General features: G+C 42.8%; 1 protein-coding gene across 1 annotated transcript in view; it reads left to right on the forward strand.

Annotated features, from left to right (window-relative positions):
* Positions 1-2,228: 2,228 nt before the first annotated feature.
* Positions 2,229-14,480, forward strand: part of RNF10 (ring finger protein 10) — a 40,112-nt gene continuing 27,860 nt past the window's right edge. The window contains exons 1-2 of the mRNA XM_047762752.1: positions 2,229-2,840; positions 12,867-13,063. Coding sequence (XP_047618708.1) covers positions 2,684-2,840; positions 12,867-13,063 — 354 coding nt within the window. The 5' untranslated portion in view covers positions 2,229-2,683. The remainder of the gene's footprint in view (positions 2,841-12,866; positions 13,064-14,480) is intronic.

The raw sequence follows: 14,480 nt of genomic DNA on the forward strand, positions 1-14,480 counted from the left end.
CGTAAATCTGGTATGGATAGTGGGAGTCTGTTTGACCAAATTTCTCTGATGATTTCTGTGAGGGATTTGCAGTCCAATCTTGAGAAATATATGCTAGACTACTCTGAATAATACACAGGAAAGACTGTTCTTTGGTCTTTGAATTTTACGAACATATGAAGTTCATTAAATGGGAAGGAAAGCTCTGGTATATAGTCTAAGTCCCAACCAAACGCCAGTCAGGTTTCTCTCCTGCTATCACAAAACTACATTTCTAGCTCTAACTGGCCTAGCATGAATGTTTTACTTCAACCCTACATTTTCTTTTTCTCTTATATGGAAAGGGTAATGTAGACCATCTTTCCCAAAAGAGGATGGAGGTGGTGTTTTACTTGGATTCCTGTACTTTTCTGCTTTAATTCTCTTTAAATGTATGTTTTCTGTAAATGTTTCACAAGGAGAAAGCGCTAAGGACCCTGAGGGGCCATTTCGAAAATGAAAAATCTCTACTTGGCTTAATGAAGCCTGACAGATGGACACCTGCTGCTTGCGTTTGGAAGAACTGCACTGAGATTTCTCTCTTTCCCCTCTCTTTTATTTTTAAAAGTAATAGAAGGGGGAGTTCCCATTGTGGCTCAGCAGTAACAAACCTGACTAGTATCCAAGAGGATGCTGGTTCAATTCCTAGCCTTGCTCAGTGGGTTAAGGATCCGGATGGAGTTGGTGCCGTGAGTTGCTGTGCAGGTCACAGACATAGTGACAGTGGCTGTGGGTAGGCCGGCAGCTACAGCTCCATTTCAACCCCTAGCCTGGGAACTTCCATATGCCACTGATATGGTCCTAAAAAAGCAAAAAAGCAAAAAAAAAAAAAAAAGGGTTCTTTCTCTCTTTTTGCTGCCCTTCAGCTTATGGAGGTCCTGGGCCAGGGATCAGACACAGTTTTGTTTTGTTTTTTTAATAATGATTTTTATTTTTTCTGTTATAGCTGGTTTACAGTGTTCTGTCAATTTTCTACCGTTCAGCAAGGTGACCCAGTTACACATACCTATATACATTCTTTTTTCTCACATTATCTTGCTCCATCATAAGTGACTAGATTTTTTTTTTTTCAGTGCTGCACCTGCATGTGGAAGTTCCCAGACTAGGGGTCCAATCTGAGCTGCAGCTGCCGGCCTACCCACTCACAGCAATGTGGGATCCCAGCTGGGTCTGTGACCTACACCACAGCTCACGGCCACCCCAGATTCTTAACCTACTGATCCAGGCCAGAGATCCAACCTGCATCCTCATGGATACTAGTCAGGTTCCTTTCACTGAGCCACAGCGGGAACTCCCACAGTCTTCCATTAATGTATTTTGGAATTCCTTGTTCTCAGCACAGTGTCTGGCATATAATATGTTTCTAACTGGCTAAGGTTAGCCTTATTTATTGTTATACTTATGAGAATATTTGTACATCTTTTTTACGGTGTGTTTCTTTGATCCTTTGACTTTCAAGCTACCACGGTTGGAAGGAATCATTTATAATTTTTCAAAGTACAGACGGGTATCTAAAATACATAAAATGATTTCTAAAATAAATATGTGATTTTCTAAGCTTCAAGTGTCCATATCTGTAAAATGGAGAACTGCTTATTTGGGGGGTTGACCCCTGGCCCCAGGAACTTCCTCATGCCCCAGGTGTGGCTAAAGAAAATTTTTGTTAATGTGAGGTTAAATAAACTGCACAGAGCAGTGTCTGCTAATGGTAAGCACTCAAGTATATCTATAATTATTACCAGTTATTACCAATAAAGTGAAATATTAACAATGATTTATATTAATAAAAGACAACAATGAAATTAAGTAATTGTATGAGGAAGTGCTGTGGAGTGATATTAAATGTAAAGTATTGTCATTATTGTCACTATTATCATTATCAGGAGATTGAATAAGCCATAGATAAATTGATATTAAATCTAGAATAAGAACTATGAATTAACAATTATTCAATAAAGGAGTTCCACAGGTATTCAATGCTTGGATGAATTTTTAGTGTATATTATTGTTATGCATATTAGTGTACTAAGACTAAAACCTGGACTGCAAGTCCCATCATTCTTTAAGACTGCTCACATTTTGCTGAGAAAAAAAGGAACAAACAACAAAAAAAGACACTGTACCCGGATGTAGGAAGAAAACTACATTTCCCAGTATGCCTCACTCCCACAGAGCCACTATATATACACTCCATCCGGGTTCTTCGAGATGCTGTTTGGCGACTCGTCGCCATTCCCGGAGCAGCTCGGCCTCGGCCCAGAGGCGAGTGTCGATCGCTGTGTCGGAGACACCTGTCCCCGGCACCAAGACAGCCAGCCCTCTCCCCTGCCCCGCGGCGGGAGAGCGTGTCCGGCCGGCCGGCGGGGCTCGCGCACCTTCCCTCGCCTCCCCTTCCCCTGCAGCCTCCGCCCCGCCAGGCCCGGCCCGGACCTCCGAGCCCCGGCCTCCTCCTCCTTCTCAGTCACCGCCGCCGCCGGGCTCAACAGCCCCGCCCGCCGCTTCTCCTTCCAGTTTGAGAAGCCAAGGAAGGAAACAGGGAAAAATGTCGCCATGAAGGCCGAGAACCGCTGCCGCCGCCGACCCCCGCCGGCCCTGAACGCCATGAGCCTGGGTCTCCGCCGCGCCCGCTTCGCTCCGACCGCCGCCGCCGCCAAGGCCCCCGTTGATGCCGCAGAGCTCCCCCAACGCCGCCGCCACCGCCTCCGACATGGACAAGAACAGCGGCTCCAGCAGCTCCTCCACTTCTTCGGGCAGCAGCAAAGGGCAACAGCCGCCCCGCTCCGCCTCGGCGGGGCCGGCCGGCGAGTCTAAACCCAAGAGCGGTAAGGGCGGGCTCCCACGACGGTGGGCGGGGGGGCAACTGCCCCTAAATACTGGGGAGGATTCTCTCTCGAATGTCTCCTGGGTCACCCAGGCACAGGGCTCCGCTTTCTACTCTTGTTCTTGTTTTTTCCTTCTTTTCCGTGGCTTTCATTGCTTCTAGTTAACATTTAATGAGTACTGTGCTGCGTGCTTTACGTAAATCTTTGCATTAATGCTCGAAACCGCTCGGGGAAATGGGTACTATTCTTAACCACATTTTGTGGACGAGGAAACTGAGGTTCATAAAAGGTAAGGTTACCCAGCTAGTAGGTTCCTAGCAGCAGGCCAGAAGACCTGATTTGTCTGACGCATCTAAAACCACTAAATTGATTTACCCTTCAATGTTATTAGCATTGGGTAGTGTTCAAGTTTAAACAGGGGAGGGTGGGGCCCAAGGATATGTCAACTCAAATCTCCTATTGAATAACCTGGTTCCGGATCTCCCCAGATGAAGAGGACTTGTCTTTGAATGGCTTCGTTTACTATGGAGTAACGGTTAAGAGCGCAGGCTTTGGATTCAGTCGTCTTAGGTTTGCCAGACCTTGAGTGAGTGTCTCTATTTCTTTACCTATAAGGGTGGAGATAATGAGAATTAAATTAACTTAGAAACCAGTTGAACTAAGGACTTAGGAGATTCTCTGACACCTTTTATGCACCAGCTACACATCAGGCCTGTTTCCCTATCTTAGGCTAGAATAGTGTCCTTTTATAGGGAAGACTTTTTGTTATTTCTGTAGTCACACTTCTTTGTATTAAATTTTGACGCTCGTGATGATAATATATACCATTTATGAGGGCTTTCATGGCTGGGCTGGGCTTTTACCTCTATTATCAGTTCTCCAGTCACTAACTTGTCCAGCAAGGTGAAATTATTCACCTAAAGAGGAGAAAGTTGAGAGGCTAGGAGTTGTAGGAGTTGGCAAGAGTCTGGAGTTGAATGTTCTCTGTCTTACTTCAAAACTTATGGAGCAATCTGTGCTCTTTTGTATTTATTACATTAGAGGCAACAGGAAGATGTTTTCAGTAGTAGTGGGGATGTGTAGCAGAGAGGGGAACATTTGGAGTCTGCACATGTGGAGTACCATTTGTTTAAAACTTCCAAGATTAAAAGTTTAAGGCCTACATGAGTTCAGAATTTATCTGCTAGGTATAGCAAAATTGTTGATCTGGTGTGTGGAGAACTTCTAGAGTTTACTTTAAGCTCTTGGAACTCAGGTGGAAACCAATTGTCTTGATAAGAAATGAATGCTTTAAATATCTAAGCAGGGATTAATGTGGACAGGCCGCCTCAGGCAATATTATGTAGACTAATTTGGGGGGGTCTGCACATGTGTAGGTCTATCACAGATTCTCCCTAGAGGTAGAGGTTTGCCAGTCCTCTTGACCTGTGTTGGAACTGGTTTAAAGTGGTCTGAATATTTTTCAGTGTAGTTGATAAATTATTTTTGCATTCTGTTCGTAGATGTTACTTCCCTAGCTAATCTGGTCCCCCTCAACTAATTTTTCTGAGGCTTTTGTGTAAGCCACTAACATCATGAGTCAGTTGCCGTAAATGCCTTAAGTTGATTTATTCTTTAAGTGAGGCAGTAAGTGAAAGTTCGCTGTAACCCAAACCAAATGAAACAGCAGCAAAATTGGTGTACTTACTCATATTGTCCCTGACATTGAATCTGGTAATTAGTGGAACAATCATTACCCAACAGGATGATATAGAATCCTCTTGTAGTCTGACCAAAGTAAGTATTTGTTAGTGTTAACATTTCATTCAGACTTGTATTGAGTAAATATTAATTATTGGTTCATTCTGACTAAAGTGGTTTCTGGAATTCCCATTGTGGTTTAGTGGCTAACAAACCCAGCTAGTATCTATGAGGACATGGGTTTGATCCCTGCCCTGGCTCAGTGGGTTAAGGATACAGCATTGTACATGCAGTTCAGATCCTGCGTGGCTGTGGCATAGGCTGGCAGCTGTAGCTCTGATTCGACCCCTAGCCTGCGAACCTCCGTGTGCTGCTGATGCAGTCCACAAAAGACAAATAAATAAATTGGTTTCATTCCTTTTTTTTTTTTTTTTGGTCTTTTTGCTAGCTCATGGCAACACCGGATCGTTAACCCACTAAGCAAGGGCAGGGATCGAACCCGCAACCTCATGGTTCCTAGTCGGATTCGTTAACCACTGAGCCACGACGGGAACTCCTCAGTGTTTTTGTTTTTGTTTTTGTTTTTTTTCTATTTCTTGGGCCGCTCCTGCGGCATATGGAGGTTCCCAGGCTAGGGGTCGAATCGGAGCTGTAGCTGCCAGCCTACGCCACAGCCACAGCAACGCAGGATCCGAGCCCCGAGCCGTGTCTGCAGCCTACACCACAGCTCACGGCAACGCCGGATCGTTAACCCACTGAGGGAGGCCAGGGACCGAACCCGCAACCTCATGGTTCCTAGTTGGATTCGTTAACTACTGCGCCACGACGGGAACTCCTCCTCAGTGTATTTTTAAAAATAGTTAACTACAGGAGTTCCTGTCGTGGCGCAGTGGTTAATGAATCTGACCAGGAACCAAGAGGTGGCAGGTTTGATCCCTGGCCTCCCTCAGTGGGTTAAGGATACGGTGTTGCCGTCAGCTGTGGTGTAGGTTGAAGAACCGGCTCAGATCTGGTGTTGCTGTGGCTCTGGCGTAGGCCGGCATCTACAGCTCTGATTAGACCCCTAGCCTGGGAACCTCCACGTGCACGGGTGTGGCCCTAAAAAGACAAAAAGACAAATAAATAAATAAATAAAGTTAACTACATAGAATACTCTTCACCTTCTTTTAAAAATAAACTTTGGAGTTCCTGCCATGGTTCAGCGGAAATGAATCTGGCTAGTATCCATGAGGACACAGGTTCAATCCCTGGCCTCATTCAGAGGGTTAAGGATCCATCGTTGCCAGGAGCTGTGGTTGTAGGTCACAGAAGCAGCTCAAGTCTGGCGTGGCTGTGGCTGTGGCGTAGGCTAGCAGCTGCAGCTCTAATTTCCACCCCTAGCCTGGGAACCTCCATGAGCTGCGTGTGTGGCCCTAAAAAAAAATTTTTTTTTTTTTTTTGGAGTTCCTGTTATGGGTCAGCTGGTTAAGAATCCAAGTAGAATCCACGAGGATGTGGGTCCAATCCCTGGCCTTGCTCAGTGGGTTAAACATTTGGCATTGCTGTGGCTGGCAGCTGCAACTCCGATTTGACCCCTAGCCTGGGAACTTCAATATGCTGAGGGTGAGGCCCAGAAAAAAAAAGATAAAAATAAAATAAATAAAAATAAATAAAACATTTTGTTGGCGTATAGTTGACTTACAATGTTGCATTAGTTTCAGGTCTACAGCAAAGTGAATCAGTTGTATATATGTGTGTATATATATATATATATATATATATATATATATATATACATTCTTTTTTTTTTGGTCTTTTTGCCATTTCTTGGGCCACTCCCACGGCATATGGAGGTTCCCAGGCTAGGGGTCTGATTGGAGCTGTAGCTGCCAGCCTACGCCAGAGCCACAGCAACGCTGGATCCGAGCCGCGTCTGCAACCTACACCACAGCTCACGGCAATGCCGGATCATTAACCCACTGATCAAGGGCAGGGATCAAACCCGCAACCTCATGGTTCCTAGTCCGATTCGTTAACCACTGCACCACGATGGGAACTCTTATATATACATTCTTAATTGAAAGCTTCTGAGGAAGGAAATGAAAACTCATATAAAGGACTTTTTTGCTGGATTTTATGAAATACACAAGATGTCCTTTGGTAGCATTAGTTTTTATTTAATGGGTTTGTTAAGAAAGCTTGGCCATATTGCCATTGCTATTGTCTACTTTTCTGACTAGTGCTTTGTATGATCTCTTGGCAAAAAGGAAGGATAAGTCTGTAGCTAAATAGAGTTCATCAACCATAATCCCCTGTTTGCATTTAGGAACAAGTTCAAAGACAGAATAAATACAGATAAAAAATGGCTTAGCAGGAGTTGTTGCTGTGGCACAGTGGGTTAAGAATCCGACTGCAGTGGCTCAGGTAGCTGTGGAGGCATGGGTTCCATCCCAGGCCTGGTGCAGAAGGTTAAAGGATCTGGTGTTGCTGCAACTGCAGATATTGGCTAATTTTTAAGGTTGAACTGAAGGGTAGCATCTCTGCCTTGAGAACACTATAGCTAAGACCATTGTTACCACAGCAGATATTCAGGACCTCTTATACAGTGATTTCTACTTCTAGATGGTCACTCCAACAAAAGAGTAAATTCAAATTCAGCAGAATTCTATAAAAAGATTTCTGTAGGATTTCAAAAACTGACTTCACACTTGATTCAGCTGGAAATTGTTGACCCTCTTGAGTTGAAGTGTACTGAGTTGAAAGAACAGGAAAGGTGAAGTGAAAAGACATAACTTCTTTTTCTGTTGTCAGAGTAACAAGAATAAGAGTTTTTCTTTTTTTTTTCTTTTTTTGGTCTTTTTGTCTTGGTAGGGCCACACCCTTGGCATATGGAGGTTCCCAGGCTAGAGGTCTAATTGGAGCTGTAGCTGCCGGCCTACACCACAGCTCACGGCAATGCTGGATCCTTAACCCACTGAGGAGGGCCATGGATCGAACTGGCAACCTCATGATTCCTAGTCTGATTCATTTCCACTGTGCCACGAAGGGAACTCCAAGTTTTTCAATTTTAAACTGTTTAATTCCCTTTTCTGCTCTCCTTTCCTTACCTCAGGTGAGAAAAAAAACTTTGGTCTCTAGTCTAATCCATGCATGTCGCAAATGGTCATTTGCTTCCAGTTACATAGTTAACATACTTGAGTCTTTGTTCCTGTGGCTGGCTTAAGTTTGCCCTTGATGCACACAGGAAATAAGTAAATTTGGCTACTGGGATTTACTTGATCTTTCCGGCCAGATTGGCATACCACAGTTTCTTTGCTTTGGCTAATTGCTTCAAACATTCACATGATAGACCTTTTCTTGGATATATTCCTACAGCTTTGTTCCAGTAGGCTAAAATGCAGTTCTAAGAATTTTTAATAGTGAATATCCCAGGAATGTAACCCTAAGGAGACGGGTGGGTAGGAGTTTGGGGAAAGTTGTTTAGAAAGCAGAGAAAGTAAAAAGAGGTGAGAGGTCAGGCAGTTTATGGGCAAACAATGGACCCTGGCCCGGAACCAGGCTCTTGCCCCATCCTTCTGGGCAGGGGGGTGGGATGGTACTGCCACGGAGGTTAAAGGAAGGTCAGGTATTATGAAGCAGTTATTTTGAGGTTGGTGGTATGAAGCACTGTTCTGACATTGTTCCTCTTATTCCGGTACCAGAAGCCAGGTTACTAGTGGTAATCTGTCTTGAAGAAAGCCTCTGAGCTGTAAGTGGCCCTGGAGGTTTTGATAGCTTTGAAAATTGAGGTGTCTTGAAGCCTTCAATAAAATAATTTAAGGAAGGAGTTCCTATCGAGGCAAAGCGGAAACTAATCTGACTAGGAACCATGAGGTTTCGGGTTCGATCCCTGGCTTTGCTTAGTGGGTTGTTAAGGATCCGGTGTTGCTGTGAGCTGTGGTGTAGGTCACCAGACACAGCTCAGATCTGATGTGGCTGTCATGTAGGCTGGCAGCTGTAGTAGCTCCAATTCAACCCCTAGCCTGGGAAACTCCATATGCTACAGGTGCTGCCCTAAAAAAAAAGCAGAAAAAAAAATCATTTAGGGAAGTTACAAGAATTTCCAGGCCTAATGGCTTAAGTCCTTGGTTTCTGTGGCTTTGTTGGAAGTCTAGGAAGTGCTCTTGATGGGAATTTTAGATTTATTAATAATAGGCTTTCAAGTAATAGTAGCAACTATATGCCAGCCACCATGATAGGCATTTTACACATTTTCTCTTAATTCTCATGACCCCATGAGGAGGGAAGAGAGAGGATTAGCTTTGTTTTACTGACAAGAAAACCAAGGCTTAGTTAGAGTGATTTGTCCAAGTGAATTCCTAAGAAGTCCTAGGCAATATTCTTAAGTACACTTTGTGTAGATTCACTTAGCAAGCAGGTAATTTGCACATGCACCACCTCACTCATCCCTTCATTCAGAATTACTAATATCAGCTGGATTCAGTTTGTTGTCAGTTGATTCTGTAGTAAGGCCATATGTTGTCCCTCTGGAGGTGCTTGTCAACCACTCTGGACGATGGGTAAGCAACTTGCTTGTGACTACAGCATGAATCAGCAGCAGAAATTTCCTGGCTGGTATTCTGACCTCTGGGCTGTGCCACTTGTTACAACCACATCTAGAAATGTTATGATGCAATTTTTTAACTGAAAAATGTATGGCTTGTTACTTGGTAATGGGGAAAGTAACTGAGATAGGCTTACTGTTACTTGGTGGAGAGCTTTCTCTTAGGGAAATGCGGAATAGCTGAGACACACTGGATTAAGTTTTTAAGTCTTATTGGGATCCTAAGTTCTGGATTTGAGCTGTTTAACTAATGGTCCATTTTGGAATGTGTCTTGACAGTAGTTCTTGGCCAGTTATTCCCAGCTCTGGCTGTCCATCACAATCTCCCGAGAAACTTTTCTTAAAAAAATAGATGAATAAGCAATGAAATCCTGCTCTATCACTGGGAACTATATCTAGTCACATGCGATGGAGCATGATAATGTGAGAAAAAGGAATGCATATGTGTAATGCGACTGGGTCACTTTGCTGTACAGTAGAAAATTGACAGAACACTGTAAACCAGCTATAATGGAAAAAAATAAAAATCATTTAAAAAAAGAAAGAAAAAAAATTAGGGATATTATTGGTCTCTTCCCTAGCAATTCTTTCTGATTCTTTAGGTCTGAGTTGGGCCCTGGCATTTGTAGGTTTAAAAGTCTCTGCGTGGAGTTCCCGTTGTGGCTCAGCAGTTTACGAATCTGACTAGTATCCATGAGGACGCAGGTTCAATCCCTGGCCTCACTCAACAGGTTAAGGATCCAGCATTGCTGTGAGCTGTGGTGTAGGTTGTAGACTCATCTCAGATCCATCATTGGCCGGCAGCTACAGCACTGATTCGACCCCTAGCCTGGGAACCTCCAAATGCCACAGATGTGGCCCTAAAAAGCAAAAAAAAAAGTCTCTGCAAATGATTCTCTTGTATAGTCAGGATTGAGAATAACCACTTTGAAATTTAAAACTTTCAACAGAGAATATGTTTCTCTGGGACCTTAGTTTGACTTTTTTGTCTGTTTTCCAAAATCTAAAGCATGTCACCTCATTGCTCTCTCCTGTCAGAGAAAGGAGGATAAATTTTACCCCCAAGTTATTCACATGTATATTCTGGCAAGATGCCTATAAGACATCTCAAAAACAGCACTCTGAGTTTTATCTCTGCAACCCAGCCTGACTGTACCTTCAATCTTTAGTTGCCTGTTGCCTGTGTCTAGAGATAAGAGCCAGCTTCTCACTTGAGCTGTCTGACTTAATGCCCATAGATAAATGGAAGACAAGATGAGGGAGTTGATTTTAGCAACTAAAATAATGGAGTCTTATGTGCTCAGTTATTGTAATGTTTTAGAAATGAGCAGTTCGCTGTCAGCAGTTCTGTAAGCATTATGAAACTGTTTCCTTGCCAGTGTGGTAATAAGTGAAGAAATGTAAGCTGCCTGCCAGTTTGCTTTCTTGAACCCTTAAAGTGTCAAATTTGGTTTTACCTAAATCTATGCAGTCTAAATCTCTTAGGTCCTGGAAACAACAGGGTCAAATGAAGGATCATCTGAAAAAGTCCTGGGTGTTGATTTTGAGCGAGTATTCTCCATATATGCCTATCCTCTTCATAAAATCTTACTTGTTTTCATGATAAAGTTATCTGGGGTTCTATATCCCTCTGAATTTTCTATTTATTTAAAATCTTATCATAAACTAATTCCACAGGTTGACGACTGGGCAAAATTTGTATGAGATCTGAAGTTTCACTTTCTTTTTTTAAATTTTAATTAAATTAATTAATTAATTTTTTAAAGGGCTGCATCTGAGGCATATGGATGTTCCCAGGCTAGGGATCAAATCGGAGCTACAGCTGCTGGCCTACGCCAGAGCAACTCCAGATCCGAGCCGATTCTGCTACCTGCGCCACAGCTCAGGGCAGCACCGGATCCTTAACCCACTGAACAAGGCCAGGGATTGAACCCCCAGCCTCATGGTTCCTAGTTGGATTCGTTAACTACTGAGCCACGACAGGAACTCCATCTAGGTTTTTTTTTTTTTTCTGCTATTTCTTTGGGCCGCTCCCGCGGCATATGGAGGTTCCCAGGCTAGGGGTCAAATCGGAGCTGTAGCCCCCAGCCTACGCCAGAGCCACAGCAACGCAGGATCCGAGCCGCGTTTGCAACCTACACCACAGCTCACGGCAAGGCCGGATCCTTAACCCACTGAGCAAGGCCAGGGACCGAACCCGCAACCTCATGGTTCCTAGTCGGATTCGTTAACCACTGCGCCACGACGGGAACTCCCCATCTAGTTTTTAAATTCTAACTTCAGGTTAAACTCTGGTCATTTTACCTAACTGGGATTTAAAGGTAACTAATAAGAGTGGACCCTAGCCTGGCAATGTTTCTTTGATCATCTGTTCTCTCCTTACAGTACTGCCATCTCACATAACTAATAGCTTGGAACTGGCAGGAATACTAGTCAGATTTCTATGATGAAATAAGGCAAGATAGGATGAAAGAAGGGAAAAGAAAGATAAAATTACGGTTTTTTGGTCCGAAAACTAATTTGGGGACTTTTCACCTTTAGTTATTTACTTCATATAGTTCTCAGATTCTCAGATAGGTTTTATTTTGCCCCCCCCTTTCCCCTCCCCCCCTTTTAAAGCTGGTAAGCTGTGGTACATATTTAACGTGTCTGGTCAGGGGTTCTTTGTTCAGTTTGGGACAAAATAATCTATGCAATTCAGTACCCCAGTGGAAAAAATGGGGCAAAGAATACAAACTCTTTACACAAAATACAAATGATCAGACTGGGAAAAAATGTTTATTAGTTGTCAGAGAAATTAACATTTAAAACATTCTTTTGATCCTTCAGTTTAACAGTTTATTCAACTCAGTTTTATGAAGAATATACCAAACTAGACATTCTCTCTTATAGTGTTGTTAGAGTATAAATAAATTGGTATAATGGTTCTGGAAAGCAACTTGAGGATGTGTAAAAAGCTTTATGATCATACTTGATCTGCAAATCCCACTTTGGGAATTTGGGATAATTATATACACAAGCATCTGTATAATGAGGCTTCCAATACTATTATATTAAATTAACAAAAAATCAGAAACCACCTAAATGTACAATAAATTGGCTATGTTATGCTGTAAGTGTATGGTAGATAACAATATAGCCGTTAATCATGCTTTTGAAGCCTAAGGCTGCATGAAAATGCTCATGGAGTAATAGCTGGATGACAGTATATTTTATATACTTGTCATTTTATGGAAAATGTCTGATGAGTGTATTAAATGGAAAGTAAAAGGAAATGAAACACTTCTAGATTGGCATTTTGTGGGCACTGGCAGATTTATTGTTTTGGATTCCAAAATTGAACATAATGTTCTTTTTTTTTTTTTTTTGTCTTTTGTTGTTGTTGTTGCTATTTCTTGGGCCGCTCCCACGGCATATGGAGGTTCCCAGGCTAGGGGTTGAATCGGAGCTGTAGCCACCGGCCTACGCCAGAGCCACAGCAACGTGGGATCCGAGCCGCGTCTGCAACCTACACCACAGCTCAGAGCAACGCCGGATCGTTAACCCACTGAGGGAGGCCAGGGACCGAACCTGCGACCTCATGGTTCCTAGTCGGATTTGTTAACCATTGCGCCACGACGGGAACTCCCCATCCTAGATTTCTTAGAAGTCATGAAAGGACCCACTTATCCTTGTTTAAATACAGTTGTGGTGGGAAGTGGAGAGCAATTGGCCAAGTATATGTATTATTTCTTAACCAAGTTTTTCACATTTCTTGCTTTTAGATGGAAAGAACTCAAGTGGATCCAAGCGTTATAATCGCAAACGTGAACCTTCCTACCCCAAAAATGAAAATTTTATCACCCAGTCCCGTCGCTCCAATTCACAGAAAAGCAAAACTTTTAACAAGTTGCCTCCTCAAAGGGGCGGCGGTAGCAGCAAACCCTTTAGCTCTTCTTTTAATGGTGGAAGACGAGATGAGGTAAGGAATTTTAGAATGTCCTTTCTGGAACCTAAGAAACATGAGGTCTGATTCCCTTCCTTTCTACCCCTGCCCCAGTTCATCAGTAGTTGAATAGTTGGGGAGCGGGCAGGGAGAAGTGGAAGGATAAATACCAAAGCAGTCTCGAGTAGTTGAGGATTAACCAGGTTTGGAACTTTGCATCCTTTCTTCCCTTGAAGATTATGAGAATTTCTTTGGAGGAGGAAGGCATTATAATCATGGATTGTGAGAAATTACAGCAAATTTGGGATACCTTAATTTGTTTGTTTTTTGCTTTTTGGGTCTATACCCAAAGTATATGGAGGTTCCCAGGCTAGGGGTCTAATCGGAGCTACAGTTGTTGGCCTACACCACAGCCACAGCAATGCCAGATCCAGGCCACGCCTGTGACCTACACCATAGCTCATGGCAATGCCGGATCCTTTAACCTATTGAGTGAGGCCAAGGATTGAACCCGCAGCCTCATGGTTCCTAGTCGGATTTGTTCCCACTTCACCACGGAAACTCCCCTGGGGTACCTTAATTTGTATAGTCCTTTTATTGTCATCCTTTTTTTTTTTTTTGGTCTTTTGTATGTTTAGGGTTACATCTGTGTCATATGGAAATTTCCAGGCTAGGAGTCAAATCGGTGCTACAGCTGCTGACCTATACTACAGCAACTCGGGAGCCAGGCCTCGTTTGCGACCTAAACCACAGCTCATGGCTTTATTGTCTTTCTTGACTTATAGATACCCTTTGGAGTATTTAGGTAGTAAAACGACATTAATTAATGATATTTGCCCTGTAGTAACTAGCAAAATGTAAAATGCTATATCTTTAGTCTCTGGTACTCTGATTTTAGACGTTTCTTGGATATCCTTCTGTAAGTGCATGAAGACTTATGTACAAGGGAGTTCACTACAGCATTGTTTGTAGTTGCACAATTTAGGAAACAGCCAACATGCTGTCAAGGGGTTGATTAAATAAATAAATAATTTGTATGTTCCATGCTATGTAACCAGTGTAGAATAAGATTTAATGGATGGACTGATGAAAGAATTCATTCACTCACCAGAAATTTATTCCTCACCTACTATGCACTAAATACCAATGTTAGGAATATAACATTAGGTGGAGCTTATATTCTAGTTTTGGAGATAAATTGTTATGTTATAAATATAATGGTAAGTACTTATTAAATTTTAAACAAGTAGAGGTAAAGGAATAGAAAATAACAAAGAGTACAGTTTTAGACGGTGGCTAGGGAAAGCTTCTCTAAAAGCTCCTCTGAGGATTCTGAAAGTCCTCAATGAAGCAAGGAAGCATATATACAATTTTGAGGAAGAGTGTGTTAGAGGGAATTACAAGGGACCAGAGATGATAATGTTTTTGCTGTGTTTGAGGTAAAGCAAATAGG

This window comes from Phacochoerus africanus, chromosome 15 (genome assembly GCF_016906955.1).
Source record: "Phacochoerus africanus isolate WHEZ1 chromosome 15, ROS_Pafr_v1, whole genome shotgun sequence".
NCBI classification, from domain to species: Eukaryota; Metazoa; Chordata; class Mammalia; order Artiodactyla; family Suidae; genus Phacochoerus; species Phacochoerus africanus.